Genomic DNA, 15,294 nt, shown 5'->3' on the forward strand with positions numbered 1-15,294 from the left:
TTAAAGTTACCTAAAGAATTGTAATTTGGTACATATACGTATTTTTTATAAATAAAATGTACTCGTAAAAAATACGAGTACATTACACGAAAAATATGGCGGACTTGATTGGAATTGATCGTTCAATAGTTTTTTTTAGGGGAAACTCATTTCTTTTTTTTTGAAAAACGAGTTTTTTTTCTTAAGAGAAACTTTTACAATTTTAAAGCTAAAGACTCTTAATTGAATTGTAGTTATGTGAACGGGAACCTAGGTGAACTTTAACCAATTTTTTATAAAACATCTTATAATTATTACAACTTCTTACTTTATTTACAAAAAAGCAAAAAAAAACTTTTTATTTTAAATAATAAAAAAAAGTAAATAAGTAAAAATAAAAATATTTTTTTTGAATGGATGTATTGAAATAAAGTTTTATTTGATATATTATAAAATACTTTGCAAATATCTTTTTTACTATTGTAAAGAAAAAATTTAGACAAAAAGTTTTGAAAGAAAAAGGGATGAAATGAAAAAAATAAATTTCCTCATAAATTTTTTTTTCATAAAATGGGCTTGCCCGTATATTTTCAATAAATAAATAAAAAAATAAAATTCACAAATATTTAGCATCATTAAAATTTTTCAAAAGTCAAAAAGACCTACATTTTTCTCTTCTAGCAAAATTTTTAAAATTTAATTTTTTCAAAAAAATAAAGAAATATCTTTTCCTTTTTTTATAAAAAACAAAATAATAATAATGTTTTTAATGTAAAAAATAGACATTTTATGGCTTATACCTTGATGTTGGCCACGATTCTGCCACGCTTTCACGTCTCCTGTTTTCTTCAACTGTAATAAAAAACATTTTGTTAATTGAATTTCGAAAATTTTAAGAATCTAACGTTTTAAAAATTAATATCAAACAAATTTTTTAAGATATAGGAAGAATTTAGACTTCTTATTCCTTCAGAGCAGACAATAAACACAATTTTTTCTCTATTTCTTATAAACAAAATCCCCTTTTTAATTCGTGAAGTATTTTTTAAAATCGTATATTTTTAATAATTGATAACTAAAATTATTAAATAAATAAAATCTGAATTGTTTATAAGTAGTTAAGCTAGGGGGGTTCTGGCGCACTTACCGACAGTCGGTAATGTAGGAATCTACTTTACCGACCGAGTTAGTTCCGGCTGCCACCACTAGATGGCGCCACCGGCCAATTCAACCCCCCTTGGCGGGAAATTTGAATTTTTAAAGTGGCTTGGCATTTTACCGGCCAATTCAACCCCCCTTGGCGGGAAATTTGAATTTTTAAAAGTTTAATTTTAAGTGGCTTGGTGATCTACTTTACCGACCGAGTTAGTTCCGGCTGCCACCACTAGATGGCGCCACTTTCGATTACCGGCCAATTCAAACCCCCTTGGCGGGAAATTTGAATTTTTAAACTTTTTTGTTCAAGTGGCTTGGTGTTCTGCATTACCGACCGAGTTAGTTCCAGCTGCCACCGCAAGATGGCGCTATTTTATTTTTACGCTAAATTTAAAATTATTTTTTTCTATTAATTTAAAGTGGGGGTTTTTAAATTTCCCGCTAAAATTACCGACCGAGTTAGTTCCAGCTGACACCACAAGATGACGCCATTTTATTTTACCTATTTTAAAGTTAATTTAAAGTTTAAAATTTCAATGTATATATCTAAACCTGTATGGAAAAAACATCGAGAGGGATCCCCATTGCTGGTTGCGTCTATGCCGCTGCCAGCGCTGGGTTCATATGCTGAGTATCGTCTCTCCCCGCATCGATGTGAACTCAGCCGGGGACTCCCTCCCATGCCTACAGCAGAGCGCGCAGCGGCAGTCCCACCTGGTTGCGCGCGTCGCTTGAGTAGTGGGGCGCGTCGTAGTGGGGAGCGCGGTAGTGGGGTGCCTCATAGTTGGAAGTAGGGTATATAGGACAGCGCTCGGGCCACCAGCATCACTGCTTTCTGTTTACAGGTCTAGCGCAGTACTTTCACAGCATTCCAGCTTTTCATTTCAGCTTTTCATTTCAGCTTTTTTTTCTATTGTAGGTTCTCTTTTTTTTTTATTTCAGATTTTGTTTTTCGTTTATTATTTTTTATTTCAGATTTTGTTTTTTGTTTATTATTTTTTTTCAGGTGGTGGAGGGTATTTTTGGTTAGTTTTAAGATTTTTCAGGAGGTGGTGGATTTTCTTCTATTTCAGGTTTTTAGGTTTTTAGGTTTACGATGCCTAAGTGTAGGGTGTCAAAGAAATCGCGACAGCGAATGACCCTCGACGAGTACAATGAAGTGTGTCTCGAGTCGGACAATTTCATCGAAATGGCGGAACGTCAATTCATCGCTACAATGTCAATGTCAGGTGAAGAAAAGTTCGTTAACGCATTTGAATGGCAAAACAAGTGTCAGCGTTACAAAAACATCATGCGAGCATTTTTGCGCAAATCCGATTTTTTGCCTTACCAAACATCAAGATGTTTGAATTTGAGCCAAAAACTTGAATACTTGCGTTGTAATTTTGATGTGTTAATGAAACGGGGTGCAGGTGTGCAAGTAGAGAATGAGCGAATGAAATGGGTGGATTTTGAGGGTGCATTTGAGGATCGTCTGCAAACCAGTGCTATTATAAATATTGATTATATGGATATTAACGAGTTCCTTGACGATGCTTTTGTTTTGTTTGAAAGTAACATTGAAAGAGCTTTGAACAGATTTGGTCCAATCAAAGTTTATACCGTTTTAGGTGCGAAATTCAAAAAAGATTCTATTAATGGTCAAGAAGAACTATCTGATTTAAAGACATTTATCGCAAAGACTGATGAGATTTTCATTACAACCCAGTTAGATCAGTGGTACAATGAAAATGTTAAACAACCTACTTTGAGAAGAATCGAAGAATTCCAACAGAAGGATTCTAATTGGAGACTTGATTCTATTCAAAGGTTGGAAGTTAACATTAACAAGTACAACCCCATGCGTGCTGGTTCTTATATCGACTTACCATCTACCATTAAAAACAAACATGCTTGTATTAACGTGCAAAACACAGATAATCAATGTTTTAAGTGGTCAATTTTGTCAGCCTTGTATCCACCTTCAAGAGATGCAGATCGAGTTGCAAAATACAGACCTTATCAGGATGAACTCAATTTCACTGGAATTGAGTTTCCTGTTGCACTCAAAGATATTCCGAAATTTGAGGCGTTGAACAACATTTCTGTTAATGTATATGGACTTGTCAAAAGAGATGAAAAGTTTTCAGTGGCACCGCTTCACCTTTCAAAGGAAAAGAAAGTTATTCACGTCAATCTTCTTCGAATTGAAGATCATTACATTGATGAAAATGCAGATTTGGAGGAGGAAAAAGACGTACCCATCATCTCTTTCAACTACCATTACGTGTGGATCAAAGATTTATCAGCGCTAGTTGGCAGTCAATTGTCAAAAAAGAAGATTCGAAAATACATCTGTGATCGTTGCCTGCATTATTTCGGTGAAGAATCTAAGCTCACTGAACACGAAGAAAATTGTAGGAAAATGAACGAGACGAGTATTGTGCTGCCAGAACCAGGGACGAATTTTGTTGAATTTAAAAATTTTCAAAACAAGGAGCGTGTGCCATTCATTATTTATGCAGATTGCGAAAGTCTTTTGCTTCCTGCCGAAACACCACAAGAAGCAGCCAATACTGAGATTTTTCAACATCACAAAACCCTCAGTATTGGATATTACTTGAAATGCTCTTTCGACGACACGTTGTCCATATACAAAGCATCGCCAAAAGATGAGGAAGATCCAGCTAAATGGTTTTCAACCGAGTTGAAAGACTTGGCAGACAATCTCAATACATTATTTAAAAATCCTGTGCCGATGGAGGTGCTAAGTCGAGATCAGCTGATTGATTTTAGAAATGCAACTACTTGTCACATTTGTAAAAAGAAAATCAAGCCTGGGGATGTAAAGGTGAGAGACCATTGTCATCTAACAGGGAAGTATCGGGGGCCCGCGCATCGAGATTGTAATATTAATTTTCATGAATCACAGGTCATTCCTGTTGTTTTTCATAACCTAAGTGGTTATGATGCTCATTTTATCATTGATTCTATTGCTTCAGGATTTGAAGGTAATGTTTATTTGCTCCCTATTAACAAAGAAAAGTACATCAGTTTTACGAAAAATGTGAAAGACAGTGTTATTAAATTTCGTTTTATTGATTCCTTTAAATTTATGGCATCGTCATTGGACAAGTTAGCATCCTATCTCGACGAATACCCAATTGTGAATTCTGTTTTTTCGAATTACAGTGCCGACAAAATTCAATTGTTAACGCGAAAAGGAGTTTTTCCTTATGAGTACCTTGACTCAAGGGAAAAACTCGATGAAACTCAATTGCCGCCTATAGAAAATTTTTACAGCACTCTTGTCGATTCAAATGTCTCCGATGAAGATTATGCACATGCGCAGAAAGTATGGAGTGAGTTTGGTTGTCAAAATCTCGGCGATTATGTGTACTTGTATATGCAGACCGACATATTGTTACTCGCGGACATTTTTGAAAATTTCAGGAATCAGTGTCATCTCGCGTACGGTCTTGATCCAGGGCATTATTACACGACTCCAGGACTGACATGGGATGCCATGCTAAAGTATACGAATATAAGATTGGAACTCCTCACTGATATTGACATGGTAATGTTTATCGAACGCGGAATTAGAGGTGGCATTAGTCAGTGTGTCAATCGTTATGCAAAAGCAAATAATCCTTACATGGAGAATTTTAATGAAAATGAGGAAACATCTTATATCGTATACTTTGATGCAAACAACCTTTATGGCTGGGCCATGATTCAGTCTCTTCCCTATGGTGGCTTCAAGTGGGAAGAAAATGTTGATATTAATTTTGATTTTAACGTTGCAGATGATGCGCCAATTGGCTACATTTTAGAAGTCGATTTGGATTACCCAAATGAACTTCATGATAAGCATAGTGATTTTCCGTTTTGCCCAGAACGCTCGAAGCCACCAGGATCAAAAGAGCAAAAGCTCCTAACTACCCTCCTGCCGAAACGAAAGCACGTTCTCCATTACCGTGCTTTGAAACAAGCTTTAGAACATGGTCTTGTGTTAGTTCAAATTCATCGAGTTTTAAGATTCAAGCAATCAACATGGCTAAAAACGTACATTGATTTTAATACAACAAAAAGAACTAATGCAAACAATGAGTTTGAAAAAAATCTATTCAAGTTGATGAACAACGCGGTATTTGGCAAAACAATGGAGAACGTGCGAAAACACGTTGACATTAAACTCGTTACAAAGTGGGAGGGTAGGTATGGAGCTGAAGCTTTGATCGCGAAACCGAATTTCCACAGCAGGGCCATTTTTAACGAAAACTTGGTTGCCGTGGAACTTCGGAAAATGGAAGTCTTGATGAACAAGCCACTGTATGTTGGACTGACAGTTTTAGATGTTTCAAAAACTTTAATCTACGATTTCCATTATGATTACATGTTAAAAAAATATGATGAAAAGAAATTGAAATTATTGTACACCGACACTGATAGCCTGATTTATGAAATCAAATGCTCTGACATTTATGCTGATATGAAAGACGATATCCACAAATTTGATACTTCCGATTACCCGGTGAATAACGTGTACAATATTCCGCAAGCCAACAAAAAAATTTTAGGAATGATGAAAGATGAATGCTGCGGAAAAATTGTAACAGAATTTGTTGGCTTGCGGAGCAAAATGTACAGCGTCCGCGTTGAGAATAAGGATTTCATCAAAAAGGCTAAAGGTGTAAAAACTGGCGTTGTAAAAAAATCTATTAGTTTTGATGATTACGTGTATTGTCTCCGAAATGTAAATATGCAATCTAGAACTCAGTATACAATCAGATCAAAACTGCACAAAGTGCAAACAGTAAAGCAAACCAAAATTGCATTGAGTCCTTTTGACGATAAAAGATATTTGTTATCAAACAGTACCGACACCCTTGCATGGGGACATTGTAAAATTGTTGAAATTATGGATGAAGAAAATTAACCAATTATATATTGTAAAAAAAAAAATGGAGAAAATGATGTTTTTAATAAAAGAAAAACAAAAGATGTACATATTATGTCAATTTTATTAGAAAAAAAACCTTATCCTAGATACAAAATTTGTTTAACTATTTTTAACTTTAACTTTAACTATTTTTTAACATTACTTTAACTATTTTTAACATTAATTTAACTATTTTTAACATTAATTTAACTATTTTTAACGTTACTTTAACTATATTTAACGTTACTTTAACCTATTTTAACATTAAAATAACTTATTACATATCAGATTTTTTAATCCAACTATTGTGTGAATTATCAAATCCAAGCCATTTCACGTAGACATTATTGCCGCGAGTCTTGAGAACTTTTTCTACGAGATATACATCTGGATATTTAACTTTTAATAGTTCTTCTTCGTAGAAACCACCTTCGATTGGGTGATTTTCATAATCTGTAAGTTTGTATGTAACTGGTTTTGTTCGTTTAACTTGATCTACAGTGAATATTTCCGTTGTCCAGTTGGGGGTGTAACCTTTTTCAAAGATGTTTTTATGTTTGCTGACTCGAACTCTGTCTCCAACTTTAAATTTTGGTCTTCTTAGCGGAATTCTTCTTAGTTTACGGATACGTCTCAGCAATTCTCTTGTATCTTCTACGGTGACATCTTTAGGTTTCATACCAATCGTACGATGTTTTTTATTATTGTACTTTGATATGAGAATTGGTAAAAGATTAATCCATTTGTAATTGCCTTGTAAGTTGAATTCAGGCCACATCATATTTTTTAGAGTGCGGTTAAACCTTTCAACAATTGATGCTTTTAAATTACTATAAGTCGAATAGAGATTAATATTGAATTCTTGCATTAAACTCTGAAATTCAGAGTTATAAAATTCCTTGCCTCTATCAGTGTGTAAATTTTTTGGAATACGACCTTCTTTTAATATTAATTTCATGGCTAAAGAAATATCTTTTCCATTTTTACTTTTTACAGCTACAGCCCAGGCATATTTGGAAAATATGTCTATTACTGTGAGCATGTATTTGAAACCTTTATTGGAATAGGAGTAAGGTATCATTTCTACCAAATCTGCTTGCCAGGTTTCATCTATGCCACGCATTTGAACTTTACGACGAGGATAATTCCGTCTTGCTTGTTTATGCAGTTCAGTTACAACTGTTAACTTTTTATCATTCATCGTTTGGAATAAATGTAGTTTCCTTAATTATAATATTCTGTTGTAATTCAATTTGTTTTAGTTTTTCGTTAACTCTATCTTCGACAACTTGTATTAAAATATTCAAATCATCAATGGCTGATCTTAAAGAAGATGTAATTTGAAAGACAGTTTTTATCTCGTTTCGGATAATTTGTTGTACAAGTCGTAAATTTACTGCATCATGAAGCTCTTCAGCGTCTCTAACGTTACAAAGTCTTTTGTTTTCAATATTGTAGTCTCCACTTGGAGTAACTTTAAATCCAATACCAGAAGGTCCAGGTAGTCCACGACTTGCAACACGTCGTGTTAAAGAATGTCCGAACACATCAATGCTCATTGTTATACTAAGCACTTCTTCTTTATGCTCTCTCTTAATATATAATTCGAGCTTCACGAAGTTCTTCAATAATTGACATAATCTCATTATTATGACTTGGATTACCAGCTTGCTGTGATGCTATGAGTAGTCGTAAACGGTCAACAAGTTCATTTGGATCATCCCAATAGATGTAGTCTGGATTAAATTGTCTTTTTGCAATCATAAATTGTGGTAATATATTTTTATGCTTCTTTAAAGAACCACCACCACCACTTTTCTTTGGTGTACTTTTGATAAGTTTTGCAATAACATCAGTGTACTTGGAAGTTCTACTTATGTTGACAGATTCACTTGGACTATAATTTTTTCGATGTGCATTCGTAGCAATGAGAATTTCTTTATAATTTGAAAAATCATCTGAACTTATTAAAGCTTCTTTTGGTTTTTGTTTAAATAATAGTTCGAGTAACCCAGCAGTTTTTAAATAATTTTTCTTTCCAATAAGCTTAATATGTGAACCTTCAAATTCAATAGGTGTATCACCAATCATAAAAGAACCGTTGGCAAGTTTACGTACTCCATAAACCGTATCTACAAACAGTTTTCTATTTTTATCTAACATAAAAATAAATTTATTTGTAATTTTTTCATAATCTTCTTCTTCTTTTTCAAAGTTATTGCTCTTATCAAGTAAAGTTGAATTTAGTAGAGTTTTATCAAATTCTTCATCATCGTCAACAGCAGTTGAAAAAGAGAAATCATTATCATCTTTCTTGAATTTTTCAATTTTAACATTTTTGAAAGGAGTTTCAGTTACATTTGCCAACTTTTGAAGAGGTGTAACTATTGGTTGCAGAGTTTCTTTTAACAATGTCTCTGCAGCCTCCTTACCCATTTTAAGTAAGCGATGTTTTCGTCTAATAGCGTCGCTTGCTTTTGCTATTTGACGAAGTGTTTCTTGCTCTTTTCGATACATGTTTCCGTCTTGATAACATAAACTATACTAATTTAAAATGAAATAAAGTAGTTATATTTATAGTGTAATAAAGCAATCAAATCCCTTTCTATATCTTCCTTCATTAAAATTCCTATCTTTATCAATAACGACAAATCCATATTTATCAGATTTCCAACATTCTGAACATAAATCACGAAATTGAGTATAAGACATGTCTGTATTTACATGATCTTCGTAGACATGTTTTAAATTTTTTTCATCTTGTCTAAAAAGCACCAGTAAATTTACATTATCTCGGACTAGATGTTTTGGAATACGAGCATATGTTTGACACAAGTAGAAACTGTCAACATTTACATGTCTACCCATACAAAAGAAAGCTCTAACATTGTCTTGCTTTTCACAAGCAATATCATCAAAGATGAATATTGAGTTCGGTTTAGCATCTTTTGGAGATACTACTTCTTCATGCTCACTAAATGGAAAGTATTCAATTCCATCCACGTCATGAATTACATTTTTCAAAAATTGATATTTTGGCTGCTGCAGAGATTTAGAGTATAGGTAAATATTTTCAAAACTTAAACCATTTGGATGTATGATTAAAGAGAGAAGAGCGTTTGTTTTACCACAATTTGAGGGACCACAAAAGACAGCTCGGATGCTATCTGAAAACAAACTACCATGACGTTGAATTTTTTTCTCACTACTTTCAACGTCAATACTTGTGATTGGGAGTGCTACAGGTTGTTTCGTGAACTGCATCTTGACAGTAACTGCTCTGTAAACTATAAATACTCGGCTTTTATAGTCTTACAGTCAGTTGCACATCAAACTTCATAGAGTGTAGAATGATTTTACATCGAAGTGATAAAAAACATCTTTGTCGTGGTAGAGGGTTAGTTAACCGTATTATCAATAGTTTACCTTTTGAATTACATTTACCTGGATACCAATTCTGTGGACCCGGTACAAAGTTGACAAAAAGATTAGCACGTGGTGATAAAGGTGTTAACCCATTAGACGCTGCATGTAAAGCACATGATATTGCATATTCGCAAAATCGAGAAAACATTAAAGCAAGAAACGTTGCAGACCAAGAGCTAGCTGAAAAGGCGTGGCAACGTGTTACATCTAAGTATTCTAGTATTAGTGAAAAGGCAGCAGCTTTAGCGATATCTGGAACGATGAAAGCTAAATCAACATTAGGTATGGGAATGAAAAGGAAGAAAAAGTCTACAATGAAGAAGAAAAGAAAAACCATGTGTAAGAAAAAGCGACTAGCATTACGAAGAGTTGTTGATGCTGCTAGAAAAAGTATGCTACCTAATCATAATTCTGGAGAATCAATTCAAGCTGCTCTGATTGGTGCAAAAGAAGCAATAAAAAATGCTGGTGGTAAATCAAAAATTTTATCACCGCGAATTTTACCTGTACCTTCTAAAGTTGGTGGTATTTTACCACTGGTTCCGATTTTTGCTGGACTTAGTGCTTTGGGAGCTCTTGCTGGTGGAGCTTCAGGTATAGTGAAAGCTGTAAACAAGGCTAAAACTGCCAAGGAACAACTTGTTGAAGCTCAACGACATAATAAAGCAATGGAAGCAATATCGCTTGGAAAAGGATTACATCTCAAACCCTACCGACAAGGACTTGGTCTTCATATTAAACCATACAATCAGGGGAAAGGATTAAAAAAGAAGAAGATGAAACCAACATTAAGGAAGAAAAAAAACTTGCATTGAAGCTACCTCACCGTCCTCTAACTGATTTTGATCTGTTGAAATATGCTAAAACTATGAAAATACCATATTTTCGAGGAGTTTTTATGCGAAATGAACTACCTTTTAAAGGACCTTATCGATATGAGTCTGGAATTATTAACTTGGATAATAAAGAAGGTCCAGGAACACATTGGGTGGCATATAAAAAATGTAATAATGAAATAATGTATTTTGATAGTTTTGGCAACCTTCCTCCACCAACAGATCTAATCACATACTTGGGTGACGGTAGCTTAATAAAATATAATCATGAGAGATATCAAAGTTATGATACTTATGTGTGTGGACATTTATGTTTAAAATTTTTATGTAAACAACTTACTGTTAAGAGCAGCTTTAGTCTATATAAGAACATGTAACTTTTGTAATCTTTTAGTATAGAAACTGACAGCATCATGAGTGATTCGTTTACTTTAACACTAAGTGGAAACACTTCAGTTCTTGAAGCTGAATATTTCCCACCAATAGAACTTAATCCAAATAAAAATTATGTCCTCGGTCTTGTTGAATTACTGACTTTTAATTCTATTCCCAATATTGATGAAGGTAACAATAAATTTTACATTGGTAATCATATAATTGATATACCAACTGGAAGTTATGAAATTAAAGATATTGAAACATGTATAAAAGATTCTGTGAAACTTGGAACTGTTATTAGTATAAAACCTAATAACAATACATTACGCTGTTTAGTTGAATCAAATTTACCAATTGATTTTAAACATAAAGATTCAATTGGTAAATTATTGGGATTTATGCCGCGGAAATTATCACCTAATGAAACACACATCTCTGATTTACCGGTAGCAATTCTCAAGGTAAATTCAGTCAGAGTTGAGTGTAGCATTACATCTGGAGCGTATATAAATAATCAAAAAGCCCACACCATCCATGAATTCTTCCCTAGCGTTCCACCAGGATATAAGATTGTGGAAGTGCCAGCACACGTCATTTACCTTCCGATTGTTGTCAAGACAATACATAATATTCAACTCCGCATTGTCGATCAGGACGGTGATTTGATTAATTTTCGAGGAGAAACTATAACTATCCGATTGCACATAAAGTCAATGTAATGGGAATTGTATATAATCAAAAAGTTGGTGGAAACTATAAAAGTCAACCAACATGTCAAAGACAAATCAGTTTAAATTTGTCTCACAAGGTGTTAACACCTCCGAATCGCCTGTTCCTGAAAAAACTAGGTCTAAAAGTTATACCTCAAGGAAAACGCCAAGACAAATAATTTATATATTTTTTGGGTGTTGTTGCAACAAAAATGGACGAAATTCTCAACATTCCAGCAGCAGTGAATTTTGATGAGTCCATTGCTCATTATGAAATTCATGCTCATCAACCGTATGCTTCATCCTCTTTTAACAATAGTGATGAAATTCGAATTGCAGTTCAACATCAAGATTTATGTATTCTACCGAGTAAAAGTTCATTGCACATATTTGGGAAATTGACTAAAAATGATGGTATTGCCGTTACAGAAAACGTGCACTTGTCTAGCAATGCAATATGTTTTTTATTTGATGAAATTCGCTATGAATTAAATGGTATCGAGATTGATCGATGCAAATACGTTGGACATACAACTATAATGAAAAATTTAGTATCTCTAACTCCACCTCAGCTAAATCTAAGTGAGAATGCAGGGTTTTCAAAAATTTCAGCTGATGCAAGAATTACTTTAGAAAATGGATATTTTGATGTTACAATACCACTTGGCATGATTTTTGGTTTTGCTGAGGATTATAAGAAAATTCTTATGAACGCTAAACATGAACTTATTTTAACAAGAGCACGTAATGACACTAATGCCATAATTCAAACAGGACAAGGAGCTGATGAAGAATTTAAAATTTTCATCAATAAACTAGAATGGATGGTACCATACGTTTTACCAGCTGATAATAATAAAATAAAATTATTAAAATTCATTGAAAAAGATCCTTTAATTTCAATAAGTTTTCGATCATGGGAAATGTACGAGTATCCGTTAGTTCCAACAAGTTCAAAAGTCCTATGGCAAATAAAAACATCAACACAATTGGAGAAACCACGATATGTAATTGTAGGATTTCAAACAGCAAGAAAAGATAAACGAAAAAAATATGCCTGTCATTTTGATCATTGTAACATTACAAATGTTAAACTATTTTTAAATTCACAATATTACCCTTATGGAAATTTAAATCTAAACTTTGATCAAAATCAGTATGCTCTTCTTTATGAAATGTATGCTAATTTTCAAACATCTTACTATGGAAAAGACTCAGAACCTATTTTAACAAGGGCTATTTTTAAACAACTATTTCCTCTAATTGTTATTGATTGTTCAAAACAAAATGAGTTTATTAAACAAGCATCAGTAGATGTACGTTTAGAATTTGAATCAGGAAATAATATGCCAGCTGAGACCACTGCATATTGCCTCATTATTCATGACCGCGTTGTACAATATAAACCAATCAGCGGCGTCGTCAAGAAGTTGCTGTAGAGGAGTGGGGGTAAAGTGGTGGGGGTATAATTCGGTATAAATGCAGTAGTTTTCAGTCAAAAATTCATTTCTGTTTCAACATGGAGTTCATTGTGGACGTTCAAGGATTTAAAAGACCCTACAACGATTTTATTTTCAAAGAGTTGGCAATACTTCCTCTTCAATCAGATGCTCAACCACTTGTCTACCTATTTGAATCACCTTGTACGTGGAATTCATTGCCAGGACGCTATAAAAGTGAAAATCGCTGGTTAACACACAATTACCATGGAATAGATTGGACAGCTGGAGACGTCTCTTACGATGAACTTCGTCCCATTCTACAAGATGTATTACGAGGCGCTAGTATCATCTATGTAAAAGGATTAGAAAAGAAGACATGGCTTGAGAAATATATACAAAATGTACAAAATTTAGAAGATTTTGAATGTCCATCGTTGAAAAAAATTAAAAGTGATTTGTTAACATGTACGCATCATACTCTTTATAATGATAATTGTGCTGTAAAAAATGTAAAGATTCTTCGCGATTGGTTTTTGGATCCTCCAAACCAATATATAAGTAGTATTGTTAAAGAAACTGATGAAGTTGATTCTACGTTAAAATGTTTTTATGAAAATTATAAATCATTTTTGTAAATAGTTTTTAAACGTTTCTAAAAAAATAAACATTAATAACATTGAATTCAAAATATGTTGTTTTTTAATTTTAAACCTTTTTTTTTAATAAATTAAACATTATTTTACAATACCTGAAAATAAACTTATTCTACTACTTAACTTCTACTAGGGAGAGGAAAGAAAATTAAAAACCAATTTTATAGATAAAATTTTTCTGTATTTTTCAACATTTTTTTTTTATATACATACATTTATTTTACAATTTTTATTTTACAAATTGAAATTCAACGATATTGTAAGTTCCTCCGACATATTTCATTTGAAGCTGCTTGGCTATTGCTGCTTCCTGCATCATTTCCAGCGAGCTTGGTTCATCGTCAAAATGCTTGGCGAATCTCGATGGTAAATATGTTATAAAATCTGCATTTACTTCAACAATTATTCTCGGTCCGTATTTGGTTTGAACCTTCTTCATTTTGGTGATATAATAAAGACCATTTTTAGTCATTTCTGCGAGAGGTTTTGTAGGCAGGTAACCTTCAAATCGACCAACTGCATTAACTTTTTCGAGATCCATTTTTTTAAAATAAAAGACAGGATAAAAAACTCTGAAATTAAAAAAGTAACCCTGTAATAGCTAAAAATAGAATTATAAATAAAAATGCTAAATGGAAAAAAAAACTTGAAAAAAGTTAAAACTAGAAATACCTGCAATAAAAGTACTGTAAATGAGTGAGAAGTCTATAATTATTAATACTAGGGAGTCCTGAAAAAAAGAATGACTCCAGTGGCTCGGCATCGCCTTATATTATCGGTACCCCACTTTTTTTATAAACCCCACCACATATTGTGATGCGCACGCAAATATGACCCGCCCCCTTCAATAAATTCAAGACGCTCGTATAATGCGCGCGCAGATTTAACGCTCAACCTTATATGCGCAGGCGCAGGTGTATACCAAAATTGGTGTGAAATACAAAATATTTTCGGCTTTGAATAGAAAAAATTTGATACTCTAATAATATTAAAAAATTTCTCTATTTTCACATATAAAATTTAGTTTTCACAATTTGGTAACATGTTTGGAGAAGGTGTAGCAGGTCTTAAAAAGTCTACAACAAAATTTACATTGAAATCTACATCAATAACATTGTACATCTCTTCAATTGGTGGCAGTTCTTCTAAAAGCTCTAACATCTAGAACAAGAAAAAAATATGTACATATTCTTTTATAAATCATAATTTACGAGAATTTTAAATTTGATTTTGAAAACTAACCTCTTCTGGGTCAACGTCTATTATTAAGCAGTCTGAATCATTATCAGAATTATGGGAGACATCTGACTGTGAGTCAGAGTCATTTATAATAATTGAGTCAGAGTCACTTATAATAATTGTGTCTGCCTGACTGTCATTATTGTCGTCCACGATGGTGACTTCATCATTATTTATAGGAACCTCATCATAGATATCGATAATTGGATGGTCCTCATCCTCTTCATTTTTTGTGTTATGAGGGGTATCCATTTTTAAAAATTATAAAAGAAAATTTAAATTGCTAAAAATATACTTATGTGATAAAAACGCTTATGAGAAATATTAGACAAATTAAATATGAAAACTGAAAAAAAAGAAAGCTGAAAGGAGAAATTTATTTTGATCTGAATTGTTGGAAGCTGAAAGAATGAATGACTCTGGTGGCTGGCGGGCTTCACTGTATACCAGCGATCCCCACCACGGCGGTCCCCACCACGCGTCCCCACTATGTGTCAATCTTCTCTCTCTCTCTCTCTCTCTCATACGCCATCAGCTTCTCTCGATCGACAATTT

The 15,294-nt window shown here is 33.3% G+C and overlaps 2 protein-coding genes across 2 annotated transcripts; one reads left to right on the forward strand and one right to left on the reverse strand.

The window, feature by feature from the left end:
* Nucleotides 1-2,230: 2,230 nt before the first annotated feature.
* Nucleotides 2,231-6,052, forward strand: LOC127277820 (uncharacterized). The gene has a single exon (XM_051299211.1). The coding sequence runs from the start codon at nucleotides 2,231-2,233 to the stop codon at nucleotides 6,050-6,052; it is 3,822 nt and encodes a 1,273-aa protein (XP_051155168.1).
* A 280-nt stretch (nucleotides 6,053-6,332) lies between these two features.
* Nucleotides 6,333-6,836, reverse strand: LOC127277821 (uncharacterized). Its single transcript, XM_051299212.1, has one exon. The coding sequence runs from the start codon at nucleotides 6,834-6,836 to the stop codon at nucleotides 6,333-6,335; it is 504 nt and encodes a 167-aa protein (XP_051155169.1).
* Nucleotides 6,837-15,294: the final 8,458 nt, after the last annotated feature.

The sequence above is a fragment of the Leptopilina boulardi genome, unplaced genomic scaffold (genome assembly GCF_019393585.1).
Source record: "Leptopilina boulardi isolate dan_hultmark-lab unplaced genomic scaffold, ZJU_Lbou_2.1 LbouV2_180, whole genome shotgun sequence".
In the NCBI taxonomy this organism is placed as follows: Eukaryota; Metazoa; Arthropoda; class Insecta; order Hymenoptera; family Figitidae; genus Leptopilina; species Leptopilina boulardi.